The sequence below is a fragment of the Manis javanica genome, chromosome 2 (assembly GCF_040802235.1).
Source record: "Manis javanica isolate MJ-LG chromosome 2, MJ_LKY, whole genome shotgun sequence".
In the NCBI taxonomy this organism is placed as follows: Eukaryota; Metazoa; Chordata; class Mammalia; order Pholidota; family Manidae; genus Manis; species Manis javanica.
Genome location: NC_133157.1, coordinates 1691784 through 1706658, shown reverse-complemented (window position 1 = coordinate 1706658; position 14875 = coordinate 1691784). Strand labels below are relative to the sequence as shown.

Here is a 14875-nt window from a genome sequence, read left to right as displayed (position 1 = left end):
CCGGTCTGGGTGGGAAGTGCGGGAATGCTTCCCCTGGATTCGTACCCAGGAACTAAGCTTTGCCTATTGGCTCACAGAAAGGCTTCAGAGGACTTTTTTGTGTATTAAACACTGGATTTTGTAGTTGGATACTTGAGGTCTGAAGTGATCAAAAATACCTCCTAACGTGTGAACTCCCATTGATGCGGCATGTTGGCACCGTGTGCTCTTTCTGCATGTCCTGCTTTCTGAAGCATTTTCCTCTGCATGCTGCTTTTATTTTTATCATTTATCTATGAACCACTTAGTAATTAAATCCAGTGTTGGAAAAGTACCTTTGCTCGTTTCTGTGGTGTATATAGAAGTATTACGAATCCGTCCTCAGAAATAGTTCGTTTGCTGCCGTTACCTTGGTGTTGAGATGTGCTCTCTGGTTCCCAGGCTCCCAGCGGCCCCCCCACTGCAGGCGGCCCCCCTGGGCCAGTGCCCTTCTACAGCCCTGCTCAGTTTGCACAGGTGAGTGTCCTGGCTGGCCCCGTGGGAGGCGGGGAGCGGGAGAAGGCCTTCCCCATGCCTGTGCACCCCCCGGGTCTGCTGCCGCCCTTGGCTGTGCCAGCCCTGCGGTTTCCTGCCCGCCTGCCCTGGCCTGGGTCCGAGCTCCCTCCGCAGGCCTGCCTGGGCTGCCCTCACCTGCGGCCCGTGTCCCGGTCGGGGACTGTTCTCCAGCACTTCCTTCCGTTCTCTTCCTCCGCCTTCTCTCCTCTCCTCTCTGTGCTCTTGCCTGTAGAGCACAGGCTGGCTGTGCCCATTTAGGGGCAACTAAGTGCGAGAAGAGGTTTATGGAGGGATGTCTTGGCATTCAGAATGTAAAACCCCACCTCACCCCTGGCTTGTGCTGATGCAGACACTGCCTCCTCCTCACTTGGGGGCTGTGCCTTCCCCCAGGCTCCCCGCCGGTCGGGGGCCAGTACCCTTCCCTCACCCCCCACCTGCCCTGCTCTGGGCTGTCTGCACTCCCATTGTCTCTTCAGTAGCAGGCCAGGCCACCATCCTAAGTGGCTGTCTGGCCTCCCTTCCCACAACCTAACAAAACTGCCCGCACCTTTAAAAGGAACGCCAAGGTGGGTACTGGCCAGGCGCGCCCACCCGAGGGCACGCGAGGTCAGAGCCGCACACGTCCTTTCAGGCCTCTGCAGCTGCAGCCAATTCACGGATGGGGAGGACTGACCAGAGGGGGCCCCTGGCCCTGAGCTAGAACAGGCCCTGCTTCGGACTAGTGGGAACGCAGACTGATCACCTGTGGCCTCTCCTCTGTCCCCGGCTGGACACAGCAGTCCTTCAGAGTGGTTACCTGTGGCCCTTCTCTCCTTACCACCTGTCTTCAGGATGGACTGCCAGGATTGATTCCACAGCGCCTTTAACATGCTGAATGAGGAGTGAATCTCTGACTTAGAATCTTTTACCTAGAAGAATGATTAAAGATAAAACGTTCTTAGTCATTTAAGATAATTACACTAGGTGAGGCTGAAACCGTCTTGGCTGCACGAGCATCTTTTGCTCTTTAGTAACTGGGGTGTCTTGCAAAACCTAACTGTGAATTACTACCACGTAAATGCCACGGTTCTTGTAACTGGAAGAGAGTGAGCCTCTGACTCGGGACAGGAGCCCCGTGCCGGCCTGAGCCCTGCCTCACCACCTGCGCCCCTAAGGAGCGAAGGGGACGCCCCACCCCTCATCCGAGTCCACGGAACCGCGGTATCCAATCAGCAATAATCGGTTAGGTGTTGAGAGAGGCCCAGGGTGCCGCAGTGCGTTTCTCTCCTGAGGCAAAGACTTCCAGCTTCACCTAATTCTCTTGTGGCCTGACTGGGATCACGAGGGGTTTCATGCAACCAAAGGGGACTGGGTTTGCCCATCCTTGGGGGCAGCTGTGTTATGGAAGAGCCACCACAGGACTTGTGTTCAAAATGTGACTGATCCAGATTAATCAGCCACTGTTAGAACTGGGACTCATGAGCTTGATTTGGGCTTTTTAGTGTGTGAGTAGCCTGGTGGACTCACTGTCACTTGGGGTTGGCGTGCTCTGTGAAGTGGTTGGCACCATACTTCCCAGCCAGTGGTTTTTGTCGCGTGATCCGCTTGACTCGCCATCTCTCACCTGGTTGATGCCACGTAAGGGGTTGGTAACACGTTGAAAAAAGTGGCCTAAAATAACCTCTTGACAGTTGCTCTGGAATCTGCTGTTTCTGCCCTTGAACTTTTTCCCCACCAGGATCTTCAGTAGCTAGTAAGTCACTATCAGCCATACGATACTGCGAAGGAAGACCTCCTCTCGCTGGACTCAAAGCTTTATGGCATCATCGACTGTTAAAATTCTTCAGTTCTTGTTAAATCTAAAGAGCCTGAAAAAAAAAATGGTTTAAATATCTATAGAGATTAGGAAATAATTTCTGTAGGTTCTGCTGGGGGAACATAGTTTGCTTGGCATTTTAAATCTAAGTGTAGAAATTGTGTAAATGTGGGATCAGCACAGGGCCCTCCCAGTCTTCTGGTCCACCTGATCATCCAGGAAGGATCCACAGGATGTTTTCCAAAATATCTCACAGACTCGCGTGGCTGGACCCATTTGTGTTTGCCACCCTGACAAAGGCCAGGCCTTGGCGGGGCCGTCTCGTGTCCGTCTGTCAGCACTGGGTGTGATTTTGGGCCTGAGACCCTCCTGGCGCCCGCGGCTTCCTCCGGTCCCGCCCTGCCACTGTCTGCTGACTGCCAGGACTTTTCGATTCAAGAAGCTTCCTTTGAGGCGGGAGCTGCTATTTTTCCTAAATGCAAATTGTTAAATAAAGTATTTTGCTTGCAAGCACCTTCCCCTGTTGTTCATTGGAAGCCGTGAACCTCCCACAGCAAGGTCATGGGGTTGGGGGCCTGGACGAGCCCTGGGTTCTGTTCAGCTGCGGAGGCCTCGGCCCGCTGGGCTTGGGTTCCTGGCTCTTTCTGCGCCCTCGGGGAGGGTGGTGGGTGGGTTTGCAGTGGAAACCCATGCCCACAGGGGTAAATACAGGGGTACCTGTTACCTGGCGAGCGGATGTAGGGCTCCAGCTCCAACCAGGGCGCGAGGGAGCGCGGGCGAAGAAAGCGCCCGGCGGGCCGGGCTGGCGGGCGGGCGGGCGGCCGCGCCGGGGGAAGGGCGCCGGCCTGCACGTCGGGCCCCGCGGGGACGGCGGGACCTCCGGCCGCCAGGGGTCGCTGCGGGCGCCGGCTCCGCGCCGTCTCGACCTCAGAGCCGGGAGCTGCTGAGGCCGCTCGCCGGGCCCCGGCTGGCCGGAAAGGTGGGGCGCGGGCTGGGGTCTGCGCGGGGAGGCCGCGGGCTGGGGTCCGGCGCGGGGGGGGCCTCGAGCGCGGGTCTCGCCCCCCACCCCGCCAGCTGTCCGCGGCGGTCGTTGCCTGGGAGTCAGCCGCGGGCGGAGCCGCCGGTCCTGAGTCGGGGGCCTTGGGCAGCGGCCGCAGACCTGCTCAGGGTCGCCCCGGCGGGTCCGCTGCTCGAGCGACGGTGGCCGGCGGGCAGGTGAGCCTAGGGCGGCCACCTGCCCTGGAAGACGTGCAAGCGGGACCCCTCGCCGGCCTTCCCTGTAGGCCCGGGAGTTTTCACTTGGTCATGCTGCCAGGACCCCCCCCGCCCCCATGGCAATGGTCACTTCCACCCGCCTCCTAGAAGGAAGCAGCAGGCCAGACAGCTAAATGCTTGTCCTTGCTGGACTCTGCTGACCTGTCCACTCTCACCCTGCAGCATAGCTGTCCTTCAGGAATATTACGTCGGCAACAGGGCCATGATCATAGAAGGCTGATACCAGGGTTTCCCTTTAGGTGCCTGTGGGGGACTCCATGACTACAGGGCCTCCAGCCATGCTGCAGCTGGCCCTTCCCCTCCTCCACCGCCCTGGGCCTGAAGGGCAAGCTGTGGCCTGTTTTCTCCTCTGTGCCTCGCGCAGCGACATCTGATCCCTCATCCCTGATACCGGGTATCACCTGCAGCCCCGGAAGGAGTCCTCTCCTGGGTTGGCTAGGCTGCCATTGCCCTTGAGGGCTGGTCCCTGGACTATGCCGTCCAAGCTGGCATGCCGGGGACACTCAGAAGCAGCTCCCCAGCAGCCTGCCTCCAGTGGGCACAGACAGCCTGAAGACAGAATGCTCAAGGGGCAGCTTCCAAATACAGACAAAGAGCTCACCTCCCGCCCCGGGTCCCCACCCACTGACAGCTGTCAGGGCCCTGGGAAGGGCCCAGTGCTCCCTCTGACCATTCCAGCAAAAATCAGCAATGAGGACTCACAGGCTAAAGCAAAACCCTTCACGCCAAAGCCACCGACAAGGCCCAGGCTGGAGCGAGCGCTGTCCCTGGATGACAAGGGCTGGAGGAGGCGGCGTTTCAGGGCCGGCCACGAGGACCTCCCTGCCCAGAATGGGGTCAGCTCCTCCAGGGGCTCCCTGCAGGATGAGGTCCTGGGCACCCCTGCCCACAGTTGCTCCCCACCCTGCCTGAGCACCTCCTTGCAAGAAATCCCCATGTCCCGCAGGGCTCCAGGCAGTGGGGGTGGGAGCCCCTCCTTGTGGGGTGCCAGTATCTCCGGGAGGATCAGCACCTCCCTGGACCTCCTGCACCAGGACGGAGTCTCGGCTGGGGGCCTCCCCAGGCTGGCCAGTGTTCCTTCCTCACACCTGCTGCCCGCCATGGACCAGAACATTGCCTCCGACTCTCTGCGGACAGCAAATAAGGTGGACTCAGATCACGCCGACTACAGGCTCCACCTGCAGACCAGACTGTTCCGGGCCCACAGCAGCCTGGGCCCTGGCCGGCCCCCGAGCGTCCTAGCCTGTGATGACTGTTCCCTTCGTTCGGCCAAATCCTCCTTCAGCCTCCTGGCACCAATCCGCGCCAAGGACGTCCGGAGCAGGTAGGGCCTCCCCAGAGCGGTGAGCATTACCTGTGGCCTTTACCATGGGAAAAAAGCAGTCTCCCCAAAAACCGTGTGAAGGTATCCTGGAATAAATGCATAAGGTGCAGCAACGTGGAACCCCCTTCCCCAGCTCCTGCCCAAGGGCCACCCTTCCAGAGCTCTGCCACAGCACCATTCAGGTGTGCGCACCTGTGAGACAGCTGGGCACTTAGACCACCTTCTGCCTACTGCAACTCTCTTGTTCTTTCTCGTTTTCCTGGACAGGCTTCTCTGTCCATGTGTCCAAGTCTGCCCCCGCTGTCTGTCCTACTGGGTCCCGAAATGCGTTATTGAGCAACACTGCTACGCAAGCACTTTGCTGAAGATGTGCATTTAGGCAGGCCCCGCTGGCCAGCCATGGACACGAGCTGCGTGTGCCGGGTCTTTTCCAGCACAGAGAGCTAGGCGCGCGTTTCTGCACTGAGACACGGGGGCAGAGCAAGCAGGGCCCGATTTGCTGCACTTTGCATCCAGGAGTGGCCCGTGACCCCCCTGACTTCCTGGGACTCAGGCTGCTAAGCACCCTACCACTGAGCAGCCTCCCACAGGCACTGAGGACACCTGGTTTCCAGGCTTCGTGGGGCTTTAATAATTAACCCATATTGACTTTTTTATAGCTTGAAAAGAACCTGGATACCTTCCCTAATGTTTCTCCTGCTGCTTGCAACCCCTAAACCCACACCTCTGGCTCCTCTCTCCTGAGGCCGGAGCTCTGAGTTCACCAGACTGGGGTCCCAGAGACTTCCGAGCCTGGCTGCCCAAACCTGGGGCCTCGGTCTTGGGCTGGTGCCCCTTGGCCCACCCGCTGCTGTCTGTCCGTGCTGCCCTGGCCACAGATGGTCTCAGGGCCCCCACTTCCCCCCGCCCCCGACTCCTGCTGTGTCAGCCAGGAATTTGGCCCCCTACCAGGGCTGGACGGGTTGCTGGAAGCACACGTCGGGCCATGGCCCTGACTTGCGGGCCCCATGCCACGCACTGCCCATGAGGCACCCGCAGTCCTGTGGGGAAGCCCCTGGGGTTCCCACTCCCCTTGTCTGGCTCTTCTCACCACCATACCTGCCTGCCGTCCTGCCGATTCAGCCAGAGGCAGCGGCTGTGTGACTGGTCACCGTGGTGGTTTCCTGGCTGCCATAATAAGTGACCATGGACTGGGGGCCTTACAACTAGAACTTTATTCTCTCCCAGTCCTGAGGCCCAAGTCCTAAACCCAGGAGTGGGCAGGGCTGCGCTCCCCTGGGGGCTCTAGGGAAGGGCCCTGCTGCCTCCCCAGCTCCAGGCATCCGTGGCTTGTGGCTGCTTCCCTGCAGCCTCTGCACCGTCCTCACATGGTCTCCATATGTGTCCTCTCCTCTCCTTAGAAGGACACTAGTCACTGGATATAGGGCCCACCCTTATATCCGGGATGATCTCATTTTGAGGTCCGTAACTAATCCCATCCGCAAAGACCCTGTAGCCAAATAAGGTCCCGTTGGCCGGTCTGTGGGCTCCGCAGGTGGGCGAAGGCAGTGCTTACCTGCCTTGCCTGTGCTGAGCCTGGCAGTGACCGTGAAGGCCAGGCAGGTGGTCCTGCTCCAGCCCTGGGCCCTAGAGTGAGGCCTCTGCCCCCCTGCCCCCTCGCCCCCTCCATCAACATGGGGATGGTTTATAGGACAAATCCGGCTTTTTAAACGTAATTCACCTCAGGTTTCTTGTAAGCAGCAAGATGGAGATCTCCTTGATCTTTCGCGGTTTAGCTGTACTAATTGGTGCAGACACGCCTACTGTGTAAGGTGAGGGTCTCAGAGCTCAGCCTGGGGGTCTCCATTTGTTGTTTCCAGACCTGTGGCACAAAGCGGGTTGGTGGGCATTCATCACCCATTCTGCTGACTCAGGATGCCCTGTTTCCACACCTTGGTGTGCTCTAGAACAGGAGTCGGCACCCTGTAAAGGGCTGGGTACTAAATATTTCCATTTTCTGGGCCTCATAGTCTCTGTCACACCTCTTCAACTTCACCACTGTACAGAAAGGCAGCCATGGACTATGCACCCCGACAGACATAGCAGCACGTCAGTCATACTTGATGAAGGGGCCTCCAAATTTGCATTTTATGTGGTTTTTCCTCCAGGCATTTAAAAGTGTAAAAAGGATTCTTAGCTCTTGGGCTAACAGCAGACAGGCTGCGCCCAGCCAGGGCCGGAGCCTGTGGCAGGAAGAGCCGGGCAGCGGGAGGGCACTGGGCGTGCACCTGACGGTGCCGCCTCCTTGCTGGGAGCCCGCAGGCACGGCCTCAGGCCCCGGACCTCAAGAAGGAGAGAGAGGATGCGTTGGCGATGTGGCCGCTCCCTGTTTACACTGCGGACAGGCCTGGGTGGGAGAGCCCATCCCCTCGGGCAGGGGGGCGGTGGCCGCGCCCTGTGACTGAGGGCTCCCCAAGTTCCCGGGGTCCCCAAGAGCGTCCAGGCAGCAGAACCAGGGTCAGCCTATGGGGTTCTCAACACAGGGAGACGTAATACGGTCCGCATCCTTCAAAGCCTGACAAGCATTTGATAATTTCTGATGCGAGGTCGCGAGAACTCGGTTTAGGTTTCAGTCCAGCAACCATTGGCTTGAGAGCCTTGTGCCTAATCTGACCTCCTTTTTTTGCAAAGTGGTTTCTGTTTGCAAGTCTGAGGTGTAAGCTTTTCTTGGCAAGTTGGAATTGAAAGAGTAAGTCAGAAGCTTGAAAAATACTGAAGGTTTCTGTTTACTGCGTCACATCATCTGACCACGGTCCCATCCGCAAGCGCGCTATCCAATGACAGCCCTCCAGTAAAGCCAGTACAAGCCCACAGTGACAGGGAGCCAGCAACGGGCCTCCTGGGTGTGCTGGCTGGGTGCTGGCCAGTCACAGCTGCAAGTGCCCCAGGCCAGCAGCAGCGTCGGTCAGCTGCCCAGATGGTTAGCGCCACGACGAGCCCTTGGCCCTGGGTGCCGGGCCCCCAAGCATCACAGAACAGCCTCAGCGTCCGTGGCTCATCCTCAGCAGCCCGGAGGACCAGGACGGGCCCGCATGTCGGGAAAAGGACCTTGGGAGAAACGGAGCTAGAAAGGAGGTCCTGAAAGAGCAGGGTTTGCAGTTGTGTGTGACAAGTGGGTTTGCGCACAGCCCTTGGCCGGCAGTGAGATGAGGAGCCTTGTCAGGGACTGCAGGCCAGCGCCCTCTGAGACGGGCAGCCCATCGTGGTGTCCCTGGAGGGGGGGCAGGACGCCTGGAGCTTGCTGGGCACACCTGCCCAGAGACGGGAGCGAGATCTAGTCAGTCTCTGGCTGTGACGAACACCAAGACAACAGAGTCCGCACAGGGAGACCCAGAGGACAGGTGGGCGGGGTCCCAGCAGACGGCAGCCTGTGGAGGCCGAGGCCTTCTTCAGCCAAAGAGAGCCACACAGGCCCAGCCATGGTCGGGGCCCCCGTTCAAGCAGGAGATTGACTGGGACTGGTTGGAAGAGGATTCTGGAACGAGGGCTCCCGGAAGGGGGGGGTGCACTGAGTGCAAGCGGGAAGAAAGGGGGGCTGCACAGGCGGCCGTGCTGCCTGAGGAGACCACTGGAAATCAGAAGGGGGGCACCCAGTGTTAACAAGATGTCACATGTGGAAATCAAGAACCTCAGATTCCAGGGCGCCTAAATAAAGTTTTATTGGCACAGCTATGCCCTGCATTTCCCTCCAGCTATGGCTGCCTTCAGCAGAGGTAGGTAGTGGGGGCAGACTGATGGCCAGCAAAGCCTGGAGCACTGTCTGCCTTCTTACGAAAGGGTTTGTAGCGACCCCCGGGGCCGGGCAAGGGCCAGGACCAGGGCTGGACTGAAACTGCTGGGGGCTGCGAAGGTGGACAGTCCTGCATTTGTGATCTCCCAGTGCTAGGCTGCAAGGTGCGGCCTAGAACCCCTCCCCAGAGGACACGGTCCTGCCCGCCTCTGCCCACAGTCTGACCGGGAGCGCGCCTTGGCCTGGGGCCCAGCATGTCCCCGTCAGCCCTTCTTCTCAGGAGCCAACTGAGAAAGTCGATAGTGTGCTGGTGTTGAGAGAACTGTGGACCCGGCCGGTTTTCAGACTTGGGAGCGGACCCCAGCCCTGGGAGGGAGGCTCCCAGACTCCTGTGCCCACACCGGCCCAGCCCCGTCCATGTACCCTCTCTCGGCAGGAGCTATCTGGAGGGGAGCCTCCTGGCCAGCGGAGCCCTGATGGGGGCAGAGGAGCTGGCGCGCTACTTCCCCGACCGGAACATGGCCCTCTTCGTGGCCACTTGGAACATGCAGGGCCAGAAGGTAAGTGGGCGTCCCGCATCCTGGGGATGAGCTGCGGGTCCTGCCAGGGCATCCCTAGGCCTCCGAGCGCGTGCGGTGCCCCTGCCAGCCGCCCTGCAGGGGGCCCTCGCCAGGTGCTGCCTCTCTGCAGGAGCCCCCCGCAAACCTGGACGAGCTCCTGCTGCCCGCTGAGGCTGACTATGCCCAGGACCTATACGTCGTCGGGGTCCAGGAGGGCTGCTCCGACAGGTAGGGCGCACCCTGGCCCCACGTGGGTCTCCCCAAGCCCATGGGCCCCTCCGGGGTCCACGTGAACAGCTGTGCTGAGGCTGGCCTTCCGGGCCAAAGTGTTGTGGCCAGAAACTCCTGTGTGGGGTGAGTCTGGGCTGAACACTAGAGTCACTTTGTGCTCAAGCAGTGACGTACAAAGTTTAAAACAAATGAGATTCACCTTGTAAGTCAATAGCTGATCTACAAGCACATGAGGCAGCAAAGAGCAACTCGGCCACTGGGTCCCCTCCAGGCTCTGAGCCCGACCCCTGAACGGCATTGCTGACGCGCCCTGGGGCCCCTGCTCACCTGACAGTGTGCCCTGCAGTGTTTTTTCACCTTTACCTGGTGAGGGGAGTGGGCCCCAGGCAGTGTACAGGTGTTCCCAGTCCTCACACAGCAGCAGTGGGCCTGGCCAGAGCAGAGGTGCCCCGGAGACCTGCTCTGCTCCCCAGGGGTCCTGACCTCCAGGTGAGGTGGCCTACAGCTGCCCAGGTGGACAGCAGCTCTCACTCAAGTCTCAACAGGGGTCAGGGAGCCGGCCCCACATTCCTGGAGCCCTTCGGAGGTAGCAGGTGGCTGTCCCTGGGGATGTACAAGGAAGCTGGCTCCCACGGGAGGCCCCAGCAGGCCCAGCCGTCCTGCGAGACCAAAGGGCACACGGCAGGGCCCCCTCCTCCCAGTGGCTCCTTGAGGGGGCTTCCAGGCCATGGGTCCCCTTCCCAGGTGGCCTTGCGTCCTCCCCGCAGGCGGGAGTGGGAGGTGCGCCTGCAGGAGGCCCTGGGCCCGCACTACGTCATGCTGCACTCGGCGGCCCACGGGGCGCTGCACATGTCTGTGCTCATCCGCAGGGACCTCATCTGGTTCTGCTCAGGTAGCCACGAGCCCGGGGTGGGGACGCCTGCACGCGGGAGTGGGCCGGGGCGTGGCCGGTCAGCTGTCCACTCCCCCTCCCACAGAGGTGGAGAGCTCCACGGTGACCACGCGCATCGTGTCCCAAATCAAAACTAAGGGGGCCCTGGGCGTCAGCTTTACCTTCTTCGGCACCTCCTTCCTCTTCATCACGTCTCACTTCACCTGTGAGTCACCTGCACCAAGTCCCAGGCCTTGTTAAGGACACCCGTCCTCTCCTGGGGAGGCGCTGGCTTAGGAGGTAGATGTGGTGGGTCCCTTGGCTTGGCCTCTGGGACCCCAAGGCCCTGAGGACACAGTCACTGAGCAGATGGCTGTGATCAGAGCTGGCTGGGGCCGGGCCTACCTGGGACTGACCACCCAGCACCCAGCCCTGTGTGCAGAGGCCTGTCTCTGCTGTTCCTGCAGCTGGGGACGGGAAGGTCAGTGAGAGGCTGGTGGACTACACCAAAACCATCCAGGGCCTCGCCCTGCCCAAGAGCGTGCCGGACACCAGCCCCTACCGCTCCAACTCAGGTGAGCCTCTGGTCCAAGGTGGTGGCAGGCGCTCTCCCCTGCCCAAAGACATGGCCACTTCAGCTTTATTCTCTGGAGTTAGTGGAGATAAACTGTTCAGAGCTTTTGAGAATCAGGGTTAGAGATGTCTGGGAAGTCACCAGCCAGTTGAAATAAAGCACTCTGAAAGGCCAGGCACCTGGCTGTGCACGTGGTGACTGTGTTGACCCATTTGGTGGCTGGGCAGACGGATATCCACGAGGCCTAAAGGCTCCCTGTGGAGCGACGGGCAGCCCGGGTGGGTCCTGCCTCCCGGCTGTGGCAAGCTGCCAATGACAGAGGCCGAGGCGTGGGGAGCGTGTCAGCTGCTGGGAGTGCAAGGGTGACTGTTGCAGCCGAGACCATTCGTGTGGTCTCTGGATCGGCTGTCTCCGTTTGAAATCAAAAAGAAAACCATGAACTCGAATGTCAACCCCCCAGGCTCCCCCACCTGAGCCCCCGGGAGAGCTGCCGAGGACTGCTTGCGGTGGGGACACGACCCATCCCTGTCCCTGAGGCGTGGCCTGCTCCGGGAGGGCTGGGCTTATGCACTTGCCATTTTGTGCCCCAGGGGATGTCACCACGCGGTTCGATGGAGTGTTCTGGTTTGGGGACTTCAACTTCCGCCTGAGTGGTGGGCGCGGGGCCGTGGAGGCCATCCTGAGGCAGGCCCCGGGAGACACAGCCCCTGCTCTGCTGCAGCACGACCAGCTTACCCGGGAGATGAAGAAAGGTAAGGCCCGGAGGAGGGGCAGGCCCTCCAGGAGGACATGCAGACGCCGCACCCTGGGAGGAGGTGCGTCTCACAACAGCAGGCGTGAAGCTGGTCTGCACCTGTCCCAGGGTCCGTCTTCAAGGGCTTCCAGGAGCCGGACATCCACTTTCCTCCATCGTATAAGTTTGACATCGGGAAGGACTCCTACGACTCCACCTCCAAGCAGAGGACCCCCTCCTACACGGTGAGCTGTCCCCGGCACCCCGTCCGCCCACCTTCCCAGTGTGACCGGGCTCTGTGGGGAAAAGTGGACACACTCGTTTCAGAGCCACAGGCTGAGGACTGAGTCAGGTGTGTGAATGGCTGAGCCAGCCTATGGCCCAGCATGCCCAGTGGAAGCTGCGCTGTGACCTCAGCCCTGGGCCGGTGACCGCAGGCTGTCTTGGGGTGGGCGCGGGACTTCCTCCAAGGGCCCCTCCAGCGTGAGGGGCGCTGGCCCTGGGCTCTCGGGGCCGGGCCTCTGCACACACTGCACCATTAGCCACTGAGCATGTGCTGTTGCCAGAAGCGCTACACAAAGGGCCGTGGGCCACACCAGACCCCGGGCTCACAGGCGTCTGTGGCTCTGGGCAGGCCACCCACGGCAGCGCAGGACTCGGTCTGCAGGGCTGGGAGGGTGAGGGAGAGACCTGCAGCTCAGCAGCCCCACTGGGGCCTGGATGCCGCCGACAAAGCAGGCGCGGGGAAGGGGCTCTGGGCACTGCCTGCGGGGACCGTGGCCCTCCAGCCTCCACCGTCTTTTCCTAAAGGACCGCATCATGTACAGAAGCCGCCACAGGGATGACATCTGCCCGGTCAAGTACTCCTCCTGTCCCGTGATCAAGACATCCGACCACCGCCCCGTGTACGGCCTGTTCCGGGTGAAAGTGAGGCCCGGGAGAGACAAGTCAGTCCCGCTCGCAGCTGTTTGCTCTCGGGGCTCCAGGCGGGGCGGCTCCGGGTGGGGCAGGACTCTTACCCACTCCTTCGGATCCGTGCACGCCACTGCCTCACTGCGTCCTGACACCCCCAGAGAGGAGCAGGGTTCCGGCAGCCCCACATGGGGACCACTGGCATCGGCTGGGCTGAAGTGGCTCTCACATGAGGGTGTCACTGGAGGGTGGGGACCTCGCCTGTGCCCTGCGCCCATGAAGCTAGCTGGCTGGCCGCCCACCCCAGGCACCAGGAAGGCCTCCTGGGTTGCCCTGGAGCCGACGGCTGAGCCTCACTTCCTGAACCCTCTCTCCTTTCCACAGTATTCCACTGGCTGCCGGCAAGTTTGACCGAGAACTGTACTTAATAGGCATTAAAAGGCGAATTTCCAAAGAGATTCAGAGACAGCAAGCACTGAAGGGCCAGCACTCCAGCGCTATTTGTGCCATTTCTTGAAGTTTGCCAGAGGATTCGTCACCTGCAACATGGGAGGCTATCTGACCGGAGCCCCCTGGAGAAGGCGGAAGAGGCATGGTGGGACCTCACCCGCTCCGGGACTCCAGTGAGCCTCCACCACCAGAGCCCAAGGGGCTGTGACACTGGCCAGAGTGGCCGGAGTCCTGTGTCTTATTTACAGCCGATCCGAAGACACACCTCGGAGCCCTTCTCTCCAGCGGATGGAGCAGGGCCACGGTCCTCGGCCCCTTTGCATGTTCCGTCTGGGCCCGCCATTCCACGTGAGCCGGCCCGGCCTCTGCGGCCCCCCCACCCCCAGCTGCACCTCTCGGCAGCACAGCGCCCCCCACCTGGACCAGGAGTCGCCCTTCCTCATCTGAGCACAGGGGCAGTTACCTGGGAAGCTGCTCGGGGTTGGGGGCCCCAGGCCCCAGCTGCGCTGGGCGGGTCAGCGGCTGAGGCCTCTGAGATCGGGGCTGTTCCCGGGGAGCCGGCCACGGTCTCGACCGAGACCTCCCGTGGGGCTGGGCTCCAGCATGGAATCCCCTCCCTCTCTTTTGCTGGTTTTGGTGACTGGAGACCATTGTAGTCACCCCAGCCAAGGTGACATAAGCAGTGCACTCCAGGGTGAAGCTGTTGGGAGCTTGGCATCTCTCCACCCTGCCAGCCTAGGCTGGCACCAGCACATTCTGATTTGTTTCTTCTTAAAGGGTTTAGAGTCAATTATCACTGTCTTATCCAGTCTCACAAAAACAAAATACGCCTTGAATGCGGGAAAACCGAGGGGCATTCAATGTAGTCTTTTAAATTATTTTTCCCTATTTGTATTTTTAAATAAATGTGCATGTTGAATCTTGAACTCTTCTAGGCCAGAGATTGCGCCCTAGAGAGCAGCAGTATGTGCGCACGCCCAGTTCCTAAACACCCTGCGCAGTCAGACCCAAAGGTCCGAACAGCCGGTCCCGCTCACCTCTGCTGCACGGGCTGCTCTGCCCCCGCGTGAGCTGGAAAGGGGTTTTTAGGGAGGAGGGAATACTTTAGACTCACTGACTCAAGACGAAAGGAACAGTTAATCCCAACAAATAGCATATAAACTATTAGCATCAGCTTCCAGAATATGAACATAAATTTCAAAGCGCACCCCAATCCTAACTCAAATGGGAGAGATCCCACTGAGGAGGATACGGCCAGTCCATCTAATTCCAAGAAACTTTTCAGATGATCCGCAGGCATACAATTTTGCTCAAATGAATGTGCTGTTTCAGTTAAGTGAAAGTCTGTTGAAAGATTTTTGTGGCAATAGAGCTTGCAAATGAGCAGGATTTTGTGAATTCTTTCTAGGCATTTTCTCTGGCCCAAACTACAGGGAGGGCCTAATGTGACACAGGTGTGTGTCTGGTGGGCAATGAAGCTTCCTTCACATTTCGGGTGGGGAGTTCGATTAAGACCGTGGGTCCAAAGTTAAGCCGTTCGTTTCATTCCAGCCGTTGGGCCCAGACAATGAATTTTACTTGGAAAGTTGGGTTAAAACTCATAATGCAGATGAAACTGGCTAGTCTCTGAGACAACTGTGGAATGCACCCATGTGTGGTGGTTAAGCACCCAAACCTACTTGGCTTGTGGTCCCTCTGCGGCCTGTTCTGGCTAGAAGGGCACAGTTCTAAGGGGCGGGTAGTGAGGCTGGGGGACAGGCTGGGGTAGCCCTGGAGCCACTGCAGTTTCCTAAGGGGACCTGGGGGGCAGAAGTGCCCAGGGACCTGTAGGGGGCAGGGAGGCAGCC

General features: G+C 59.9%; 2 protein-coding genes across 18 annotated transcripts in view; both read left to right on the top strand.

Annotated features, from left to right (window-relative positions):
• The window catches only part of SEC16A (SEC16 homolog A, endoplasmic reticulum export factor), a 32274-nt gene extending 29435 nt beyond the window's left edge, over positions 1–2839 (top strand). For all 9 annotated transcript variants that reach the window (XM_017645980.3, XM_037007696.2, XM_037007701.2 and 6 more), the window contains 2 exons: positions 421–495; positions 1166–2839. In XM_017645980.3, coding sequence (XP_017501469.3) covers positions 421–495; positions 1166–1234 — 144 coding nt within the window. In that variant the 3' untranslated portion in view covers positions 1235–2839. The remainder of the gene's footprint in view (positions 1–420; positions 496–1165) is intronic.
• Positions 2840–3215: 376 nt separating this feature from the next.
• Positions 3216–14412, top strand: INPP5E (inositol polyphosphate-5-phosphatase E). Of its 9 annotated transcripts, none has more exons than XM_037007681.2 (11): positions 3216–3308; positions 3844–4928; positions 9134–9257; positions 9388–9485; positions 10256–10380; positions 10466–10585; positions 10827–10934; positions 11524–11685; positions 11796–11911; positions 12477–12613; positions 12963–14412. In XM_037007681.2, the coding sequence occupies exons 2-11, from the start codon at positions 4078–4080 to the stop codon at positions 13093–13095; spliced, it is 1974 nt and encodes a 657-aa protein (XP_036863576.1). In that variant the 5' UTR covers positions 3216–3308; positions 3844–4077; the 3' UTR covers positions 13096–14412. The 9 variants fall into 9 exon arrangements, 6 of the variants coding, with proteins under 6 accessions (XP_036863576.1, XP_036863577.1, XP_036863578.1 ...); XM_037007682.2 differs by lacking the exon at positions 3216–3308 and adding an exon at positions 3315–3544; XR_005058371.2 differs by lacking the exon at positions 3216–3308 and having other exon boundaries at positions 3315–4928; positions 12494–12571; positions 12963–13103.
• Positions 14413–14875: the final 463 nt, after the last annotated feature.